At 31.9% G+C, this 11581-nt stretch overlaps 1 protein-coding gene across 2 annotated transcripts in view; it reads right to left on the reverse strand.

Annotated features, from left to right (window-relative positions):
- LOC143258635 (glutamate receptor ionotropic, kainate 2-like) overlaps positions 1-10650 on the reverse strand; it is a 122142-nt gene extending 111492 nt beyond the window's left edge. For both annotated transcript variants that reach the window (XM_076517882.1, XM_076517881.1), the window contains exon 1: positions 10243-10650. In XM_076517882.1, the coding sequence (XP_076373997.1) occupies positions 10243-10336 (94 nt within the window). In that variant the 5' untranslated portion in view covers positions 10337-10650. The remainder of the gene's footprint in view (positions 1-10242) is intronic.
- Between the last annotated feature and the right edge of the window lie 931 nt (positions 10651-11581).

The raw sequence follows: 11581 nt of genomic DNA on the forward strand, positions 1-11581 counted from the left end.
ACGTTGTATAACAAATATAAGAATAAATTCATACGTAAACATCGAAATTACATAAAGGTTTCCTTTTTTCGTCTAGATCACATTGTATGTGTATGTGTGTGTATATATTATAACAATATATTTTTACACTAAAACTAAACACACAACACTTAAACAAAATATGTTGCATTTTTTAAAAAAGATCCTAGGGTACAAGCTACAATGTGAAATTATAAAATGTATCCTAGGTTTTGGAGGTGACTGAGAAGTAGAACCTACATTGCGGTGGCGATACACCGTCTATAAGTCTTAAGATTCAATTCTTTAGTTTCATATAAGAAGATTAGAAATTAGGAGAGCGAGATGTGAGTGCTCAAGCCCATAACGTCGCACATCTATATCACCCTTCAATGCCTGCAGACAGTTGTGGGAAGGTGACTGCTCTCTCAAGTTAAAATAATAATAATCAGTGATGACGAGAAACCCACTTGTTGAGAAATTTATATGCAAAAACGGCTCGTTTGGGCTGAGAAAACACTTTACATAGAAGAGCGAACAACGTTTCGACCTTCTTCGGTCATCGTCAGGTTCACAAAGAAAGAGGTAACTGACCGGAAGCTGACCACATGTTTGAAAGGGGTTGTGTAACTGTGTGTCGAAATGTAGAGGGCGGTATTAGATGTTTGAATATATAATTTTATTTATTATATTAATATAGGTATAAAGGCGTTCCTTTATATTGGTTTATTTTGGGTTTAAGTTGTTGTATAAGTAAGGCTTCTTTAATTTTACGTTTGTTTATGTTTGTTTCTTTATTTAGTATTTGAGTGTTTTCTATGGTTATGTTGTGTTTATTTGACTTGCAGTGTTCGAAAACGTGTGAAGGTGACTTTTTTATGTTCTTTGAATCTGGTTTCCATTTTCTACTTGTTTCTCAATATAGAAGTCGTGGCAGTTATCACATTGTATTTTATAAATAATGTTGGTGTGGTGTTTGTCAGTGTAGTTTTACATAGTATAGACCTCAGTTTTGTGCCGGGTTTTGAATAAATTTGGTATTAATTGGAATGTCATATTTTGTTACTAATTTTGCCAAATGTTGGTTATTTGTTTGCTGATGTCAGGGAATATATGGTATACAGCAGTATATGGTTTTCGTGGTTTTGATTCGTGAGCTGTATTTACTTTTGTTGGTTTGATTTTGCTTTCTGTCTAGGTGTGTGCGTATAATGTTTTCTACGGTTTGTGGAGGAAACTTTTATTGATGTTGGTGAAGTATTGTTTTATTTTTGTCTAATTCATCGTTAATTTTATCTGGTGAGCATAGTTTTATGGCTGTGTTTATTTGGTTTCTTAGTATGTTGAGTTTTGTTTTTTTTTCATGTGCTGAGTCCCAAAGAATGTATAGTCAGTATGGGTGATTTTTCGGTGGATTTCTGTTTGAAATTGTGTATCAGTTCTTGTAATTTTGAGGTTAAGAAATGATATTTGATTGTTTTCTTCCTGTTCACATGTAGAAGATTGATGTTGGGATGTATAGAGTTAATGTGATTGAAAAAATTAAGTATGTGTTCTGTAGATTTGAATCCCCAACCGTGTCATCTACATATCTATACCAGTATAGTGGTGGATGTAATGCTGTGTTAATTGCTTGTGTTTCAACTTGTGTCATAAAAATATTGGCTAGAACTACAGGTGATACTGGGTTGCCCATTAGCCCAGACCGTTTGTTTGTATATAGTTTTGGTTGTTGAACATGAAGTTTGTCTTTATCGTGGTGAATTCTATAGGGGTTGCTAACTGGTTACTGGGAATTTCTATAGTTTCTATCCGAGACCTAACCCAACTATAGAAATTCCCAGGTAACCAGTTAGCAACCCTCATAGAATTCACCACGATAAAGACAAACTTCATGTTCAACAACCAAAACTATATACAAACAAACGGTCTAAGCATGGGCAACCCAGTATCACCAGTTCTAGCCAATATTTTATGACACAAGTTGAAAACACAAGCAATTAACACAGCATTACATCCACCACTATACTGGTATAGATATGTAGATGACACGGTTGGGGATTCAAATCTACAGAACACATACTTAATTTTTTTCAATCACATTAACTCTATACATCCCAACATCAACTTCACATGTGAACAGGAAGAAAACAATCAAATATCATTTCTTAACCTCAAAATTACAAGAACTGATACACAATTTCAAACAGAAATCCACCGAAAAAATCACCCATACTGGACTATACATTCCTTGGGACTCAGCACATGAAACAAAAAACAAAAAACTCAACATACTAAGAAACCAAATAAACACAGCCATAAAACTATGCTCACCAGATAAAATTAACGATGAATTAGACAAAATAAAACAATACTTCACCAACATCAATAAGTTTCCTCCACAAACCGTAGAAAACATTATACGCACACACCTAGACAGAAAGCAAAATCAACCAACTAAAGTAAATACAGCTCACGAATCAAAAAACCACGAAACCATATACTGCTGTATACCATATATTCCCGACATCAGCAAACAAATAACCAACATTTGGCAAAAAATTATTGACAAAATATGACATTCCAATTAATACCAAATTTATTCAAAAAACCCGGCACAAACTGAGGTCTATACTATGTAAAACTACACTGACAAACACCACACCAACATTATTTATAAAATACAATGTGATAACTGCCACGACTTCTATATTGAGAAACAAGTAGAAAAATGGAAACCAGATTCAAAGAACATAAAAGTCACCTTCACACGTTTTCGAACACTGCAAGTCAAATAAACACAACATAACCATAGAAAACACTCAAATACTAAATAAAGAAACAAACATAAACAAACGTAAAATTAAAGAAGCCTTACTTATACAACAACTTAAACCCAAAATAAACCAATATAAAGGAACGCCTTTATACCTATATTAATATAATAAATAAAATTATATATTCAAACATCTAATACCGCCCTCTACATTTCGACACACAGTTACACAACCCCTTTCAAACATGTGGTCAGCTTCCGGTCAGTTACCTCTTTCTTTGTGAACCTGACGATGACCGAAGAAGGTCGAAACGTTGTTCGCTCTTCTATGTAAAGTGTTTTCTCAGCCCAAACGAGCCGTTTTTGCATATAAAAATAATAATAAAAAAAGAAAAAGATAATCGTAAAAATATTAAAAAATAAAATAAAATACAAAATAAGGCAATTAAGTACTACCATTTTGGGGTAAGTAAGATGAAAATAAATAATAACATTTCATGTAAACAAATCATGAGGCAGGACTGCGTTAATAACAGCAAATCCCAACCTCTCATTAATTATATTATGATTATAAATTTTAATGACAAAACAAAACACATTAAAATTAAACACACTTTGTGTGCTTCTGTATATATGTATGTATATATATATATAGTCTAGTTATGAATTTTCTTGTCATTTGAAATTATATACTATAGTAGTCTCAAATGACAAATTAAAAGTGACAAAAGTTTAGGAGATTAATTATTTTGTATTTTTTACATTTTTGTAAAACACTTTATAAAAAGTCACGTAAAATACTCTTACTCCAATTGAGGTTCAGATGACTTATTATGATTCACAAAGTGCTCAGTTTACCGATCAAGTCTCTCAATTACCCTCTTTTACTTCTATAATTACTCCAAGTGGCTCTTTACCCAAATAAAAACCTATTAGAACACCCGACAGTAGCAGCTGAGCATGTGTACAAAGTGTTGTTCCGCTATCTTGTAAGTGGGAATATTCTTTTTTAAATACAGAGAGAGAGCAGAAGCTCAAGGTCTGATACCAGATTAGGATTCAGCAATCCTAAAAAATTACTCCTAAGTCCCATCATGTCTGTGTGACCTTCCTAGTGTATTGGCCATATTGAACTTATCTCATAAATATATCTTGTTAGCTTCAGAAAGTATAAGGAATTTGCCATCAAATAAAAGGAATAAAAAGTAAATTCAAACACTACGGTAATTAATATCCGATGGCATTTATCTGTAGAAAGAAGCACTCTGGTAGTACATAGTTCTGAACAATGTTTTCATATTAGTTGTCGTAAGATATTAACAGGCACCCTAAATAGTTTATAAAAATACATTGCACTGATATAATTCATTTATGTGGGTATTTCTCTCAGTGAGTTTGTGGAGGAAGAAAGATGAAAATGGTTAGAGAGTTTTTTGTGCCACACTTTATAGAACTTATTTGCAGCAGCGGTAAGTTGAATATCATACTACTGCATTGAAACCCTTAATTACTAGATTGTTTCAAATTCCTAATTCTAAAATAATCGGAATATCAAACACCAAAGGAAGAAATTTATCATCGGACAGTTTGCATTGGCTACTTAAAGGTCGAGTAAAAGTACTGCTTGTTCCGATAGAATGATAAACAACATTTGTTTGTTTGGTTTGTTTTGAATTCGCTCAAAGCTACAAGAGGCTTTGTAGGCGTCCCTAACGTAACAGATAAAGACTAAAGGAAAAGAAGCTAGTCATCACCGCCAACTCTTGAGCTATTATTTTACATACGAATAGTGGAATTGAGCGTCATATTATAATGCCTCCACGGCTAAAAGAAAGAGCATCTTTGTTGGGACGAGGGTTTGAACCCACGACATTCAGATTGCGAGTTAAGCCCTCTAGGCATGCCAGGACCCGACAAATAATGAATTATCAATGAATACCAATAAATAATGTGTGTGTGATACAATATGCATTGTAATTATAATATCAGTTTTTTCCTATAATAATACGATGTTTTATTATTTTGCATTTTCCAAGGTGACGTATCTTTTTCTGTTGCTCTGATTATTATTAAAATAAAAAAAATAAATCAAACAGGATAATTTGTTTCGTTTTCTCTCTCAGTGATTTATAATTTCTTAGACATGAATTCATTTTATAAAAAACCTTCAAATCCAAACCTACCATTTATATACTTATCAAGATTTTTCTGAAACTCAGTTAAATATTCTGTCTCTTAAAACATCTGAAGGCAACCTATTCCAAAGGCGAACCATCCCATTAGAAAAATGAAACTTATTGTCTGAGAGATAATGACTTTTTGAAACAAATTCGATAATTAAAGATATTTTCTAAAAATATATTTTTAAAAACAAAGAAACGATTAATTTAAGTTTAATCATCCCTCCTATATATTCTTAAAATTTTGAAGTCCACAGATTCTCTTTTCTATTTTTCTTTAATAATTTATATCTAGAATAACTTATTAAGGTTCCTAATTTCTTTTATATTACGTATTATATTCGATACGAATACATATTTTTTACTTTATTATTTCTCAATTCGTCTTTAATTGCAATTTTCCTTAACTAACAGTAGCTTGAGTTCGTTCTTTAAAAAAATAAGTGAATTATTCTTTGTTATCAATGTTAAACATTTTGAAACTGTTTTCTTTCGATTATTAATACAAAATTGTACTTAGCAGGCTTGAGAATGAGAAACTCAAACAGTAACATGATTTCATTAATCGCTATTTTATAACGCATAGAAAACTCGAAAATCTTTATTTCTTAGCTTACTGATAACTTGCAGGGACATATCTAACGACTAAAAGCATTTCTGTTTTCCATTTACTTACGTTACAATTAACTCGGTGTTTCTAAAACAAAATCGAGATCATATTTTACATACATTAATTAGTACTTACAGATGATTTTTGTAAACTGTTGTTTATTTCATTTAATGGATGATTTTTGGTGATTCAGCAATACCTCCGAAAAAGTATAGCACTAATAATCGAATTTCGATGTCCATGGTGGGTCCAGCAGAGATAGCTTATTTTATATCTCTTTGCTTAACATAAAAAAAAAAAAAATTGGGGTTATTAACAATTTCACTACTGCAAATTCTTGGAATAATTTATATCCTAATCGGAGCATGCTTTTGTTAGGCTACAGTCAACTCGCAGAACAGTAAGTGAGAATTTGTTTGTTATCTCTGTTCAAGTTTGTGCTTTGTTTGTTTTTGAATATCGCAGCTAGTTGGCGGTAAAGGAGGTTTGGAGTTTCGTTTGAATTTCGCGCAAAGCTATTCGAGGGCTATCTGTGCTAGTCGTCCCTAATTTAGTAATGTAAGACAAGAGGGAAGGCAGCTAGTCATCACCACCCACCGACAACTTCTGGGCTACTGTTTTACAAAACGAATAGTGGGATTGACCGTAACATTATAACGCCCTCACGGCTGAAAGGGCGAGCATGTTTGGCGCGACATGGATGCGAACCAGCGACCCTCAGATTAGGAGTCACACGCCTTAACACGCTTGGCCATGCCGGGCCATGCTTGTATTAGCTTATATTAAAAAAAAAAGTTTTTGTGCAGCAAATCAGTTTTATAATTAGTAATAATATCAGGCAAAATTTTCGAATTTATAAAATGTTTTTCACATGCTTGTAGTGCTTCTTGTAGTAAAATGCACAACACAAATAGATAACACTTGTAAACGTCGTTATATTCTGCGTTTCCCAAATAAAAAATTAGCTAACTGGTTTCATGTTATCAACAATTAAACATGTAAAACAGAATTACAAGATGCACATCAAATGCCGTTTTTAAAAAAAACTACTAACTTTTTAGACCCTTCAATTATAAACCTACATTATGCAAAAATTATTTCTGATAAAAAATAATCTTGATAAAAGCATGATCTTTTTAATAAGCTAAAATCAATTTAGATAAGCGTCCAGCGAACATAGTTCGAACATTAAAAATATAATACCATATATCGTTTCACTAAGAATAACTGATTGCAAAGAAACCGTTTGTAAATAGAAATCTGTCACGATTCTCTATGTTATAACTTATCAACCTCTTTATGTACGAGTATATATACAATATATAGAAAACACAAGTATGTATTTAATGTTTATATTTTACATACTTATCTCCATGTGTGGTCCTTGTACCCACAGTCTACTAGTCATCCCATGCTGAATAAGACCAAACTGGCACACATTTTTGGCATTTAAATAACTATTCTTATCTAAATCAACATTCTCCTATGGCATTGTAATAGAAGATCTGTTTTATGTGTTTTATTGTCGGCTGTAATGTGATATGTTTGGCTTGTAAACAAAGAATATCCTGCTTCTATTTGAACAATCCTTATACAACTAGAAAAATAAGATGTAAATAATATCGTAAGTTTGAATTTCTTCACGGAAAAAATAGCATGAGTGTTTCATCTTAACATCTATAAATAATTTTACAATTACAAATCCAATAGATAAGAGAAAGATATAGATTTTACGTCTTATAAGAAAATATGTCAAATCTTTATGGCGTCAACTGAAATATAAGAACTGCGTTATCACTTAAACTAAGATACCAAAGTTAATAGTGATTGTAAAAGGCACGATCCACACACAGATATAGATTTAAAGATAAAATAGTTGTAGTTGATCGAAACAAATCGATTCAGCTTTTATATGTCTGTGATTATTTCATCCATAAAGATGGAAAATCGTGACACTACGACACAGCTTTATACTATAACATAATACAGGAACTCTTGTCACTGTCGGGTTCAAGCTTCGTGGTTAGACTCAGAAAAGAGAAAAGCTTATTTTGCTAGTTGGTTAAATAAAAACTGTGTTATATTGGTTTAACATGAATGAATATTATAAGAAAACTACATTACATGAGTTACGAAAGTACGTAAACTCATAAAACATTATGTTGATAGAATAACACAATATATATATAACAACTTCTGGTACAGAAAATCTGACAGTTGAAAATACAAGCTCCTAAACTGTTTATTTTTATTCAAATGGCATTAGGATAAAGTTGTACACTACGATGTTTTTGCATGCTATAAATTTTCAGGACTATGTTGTTACACTCTATGCTAACAAAACACTTTGTCTTAAAGTATGAAAACACAAACCATACATTTCTCTGGGATACATGATTCAAAGCCCATCTACCAAATAAGTTTCGAAACAAACACGTTTGAAACAAAGTTTGAATTCAACCAATACAATCACATTATTGTTTTATACTTGTCCTACAAGCAATTTGAACTTCTACTATGGTTTCTCAAGAAACAATATTGTTCTTATTAGGTCAATAAATGTCGTTAAAGACTAATTTAGTGGAGCACATAAGTACAGATATGTTCCTCTGTGTAACACAATAAATATAACTATTCAAAAGGCAACGAAATAATAACATTTGAGAAAACTATTTTATACTACATATTAATTCCATCGTAAGTTTGTAGATTCATAAATGAATGTATACATTATCTTGCTTAGAATAACTTGAAAAACTTTGGCCCATCTTTCTCTAACTTGCGGTCACTTCCTTAGTATATTTTACTTCAGGTAATCAAATGATTTTACTCTACAAGGAAAAACACATGCATACGAGTGTTGAAATGATAATGTTTTAGGTTATTCTAATTTATTGTAATAAACGAAATATTTTATAAAGTTTCGCATCAGTATTTTATGAATACTAATATTCGATATTCTATTTTCACAGTGACATTTTATTGACTGAAAAGACACGAAGTAAAACATACAATATTATAGATGAATTTCAACATGCTAACTGATAGATACAGATTTGCTTCTTCTCATGCTATTATTTAGATATAGATGTCTTTCGAATGTTATTTTATACATAGATGAATTTTCTGATTCTATCTTATAGAGAAAGCTTTGTTTCAACGTTCTAGCTTGTAAATTTAAATATGTTTCGTTACATATTATCTGTTAATTAGTTAGTTTGTTTGTTTTTTTTAATTTCCCGCAAAGCTACATGAGAGGTATCTACGCTAACCGTGCCTAATTTAGCAGTGTAACACTAAAGGGAAGGCAGCCAGGCATCACCACCTACCGCTAACTCTTGGGCTATTTTTTTACCAACGAATAGTGGAATTGACTGCCACGTTATAACGCCCACCACGGCTGAAAGGGCGAGCATGTTTGGTGTGACATGGATTCGAACCCGCGACTCTCAGATTATGAGTTGAGTGCTTTAACCACCTGGTCATGCCAGGCCTATCCGTTAGATATAGATGTGTTTTGCATGTCATAAGTATATACGTGTTTCCTCACACTAGTTTTTAGATAGAAATATGTTTCGGTGTGCTAGCTTGTGGGCATATGTGTGTTTTTCATGCAAGCTTATAGCTATAGATGTATTTTGGCATGCTTAATTGTCTCTAAAATTCACAACCAGCATCTAAATTTTGTTTCTATTTAAAACCTAACGTGTGTTTTCATTTTATTTTCAATTCCGTAAAGTTCACCTGGCAAGTCGAACTGGTAAATTGTCGACTAACTGTGATAAATTCTACAGTTTATGGGAAAAAAAGTTGGTTTTTAAATATTCAAGAAACTCTTTCTATATTTGATTGTGTAATAAATATCCGTTATGTCGACAAAATTGTGTTTATATCAATCGTTAAATTATTTTTAAAAAATTGTATTGTCGGCTTAATAACTTTTCGTTAGCCTTTTTTTAAAGTGTGTGTTTGTGTGTTTTTCTTACAGCAAAGCCACATCAGGTTGAGTCCACCGAGGGAATCGAATTTCTGATTTTAGCGTTGTAAATCCGTAGACTTGCCGCTATACCAGCAGGGTCTTCTTTTAAAGCAATGAACCGATCGTCAATCAATGGAAAATATGGCATAAAAATTAGAGTTGCTTCCTAATTAATATTTTCTGTATTAAACTCAAAATTAAAATACTTTTGCTGAATTTCTGAACATAAAACGTACTTAAAAGCTAATCAAGAATGATCGTCACTATTAATCTTAATTACTAGCTCACGTTCCGCAATGCAAACTTTAAACAGCAATTGTTTAGTCATAATATTTATGCGAATATTTTAGTTTGACATCTTATCTACAGCATATAACTGAAATCGAATATTTGGTTTTACATTGCCCTTCTTATTAAAATGGTTCAAAATCTATTTTAGTATTCTTTGTATATATTGCACTTCACTCCATTAATCTACAAAATTCAAAGTGAAATACAGAAAACAATTTATCTGTCCTTTATATGTGTGTCTAATTGTCAGTCACTTTCTCTATCTCTGAGAATATATTCGACTTTTCCAAATTTTACATAACTGAAAAAAAATTATTTTATGAAAAACAGACGTGTTTTCACTCTTAAAAGTACAAGTAACTGTTCATATGCTTAAATTCTAGGAAGAGAGAAAATAGATATGTTGTACCTATTTTGACTATAGACGTAGCAGCATTTACATCTCCTAATGCCAGAAGAAACAAAAGGACTTGCACTGCTGGACACCAGTTAAAAGTCAGCATATCTTAGAAAACATCAAGTTACAGATGCCAAAATACTTGAATAAGAGAATACTGCAGTCAATCACATGGAAGGATCATTGTGTTAAAAGTTCTCTGATTACTGGCGAAACTCGAAGTTCTGAATCACGTGGTTTTCTGATAGACTTGGTAAAATGTATAATGAAGTTTCCATTATTATAACTAAACTACAAGTTTGTAAGACATTTTGCAAGCAAGCATATTATGTGCGTAAGGCTATGAGCCTTTCTTCTTACCGAGCCCATGTTTTGTTACTGACATTGTCACGGGTTTCAACAACACGACTTAACGGTAACCTCACGATGGTATTACTGAAGGATCGCAAGTTCAGGGAGTCTCAGACCTCGTGTCGCGTTGCTCAAAGAGACTCTCCGACAGAGGGCTTCAGTGTACTGCGAAAACATAAGATATGAAAATGTTATTGCGAAACACCTGAGTAAACATATCTCATTCAAGAAATTGGTTAGATAATAAATGTACACTAAAGTTGTTCCATATTATTTGACATGTTTGAGTCGTTAGAAATAATTATTTGTTTCCTCTGTAAAACGAGAAACTTAAATTGTTAAATCTTTATTCCCTGCCAAATTACGCAAGGGATGGGAGTAGGATGGATTATGTTTCATAAAGCTAGAGTACCTTTTGTTATATTTATTGTACTACCTTTTCTATTACTCAAGTCAGGGCTGTAAAAAGAGCTTTATTGTGTACAACGAATTTTCGATTAACACTGTTCTGAAAGTAGAAAATTAAGACCACATAAAAACATTTTGTTTTTGCGTTTTAACAAATACAACAATTTCTCAGAATAATTCATTTCACAACAATGCCCTAATAGTACGAGATCTGTGAATCTGACTATGCTCTATCAGGTTAAAGGCAGATTTATAACCCACAAAATATGCTATATTTAAATAATAAAATTTCATTTCTGGTAAAGATTTATTAAAACTACAAAACAAATTTTAATTATTTTCATGTCCACTTCATATCGTATAGTACGAACTTGTGCAAGGCTTAAGGAACGCATCTTATTTAATATTCAATGGCTTAAATAACGTTTATGATTCCTACAAAGTAATGATAATAAAGAGTCATTTCAATTATACGAATATTTACAAAAAATTAAAAATATGTTTTATATCACCACTTGAGTCATTTTTTCATATTATCAAATATATATTATGTATGCTATTAACACCATCCGCACGTGCACGTACGTAAATA

The sequence above is a fragment of the Tachypleus tridentatus genome, chromosome 8 (genome assembly GCF_004210375.1).
Source record: "Tachypleus tridentatus isolate NWPU-2018 chromosome 8, ASM421037v1, whole genome shotgun sequence".
Taxonomy (NCBI): Eukaryota; Metazoa; Arthropoda; class Merostomata; order Xiphosura; family Limulidae; genus Tachypleus; species Tachypleus tridentatus.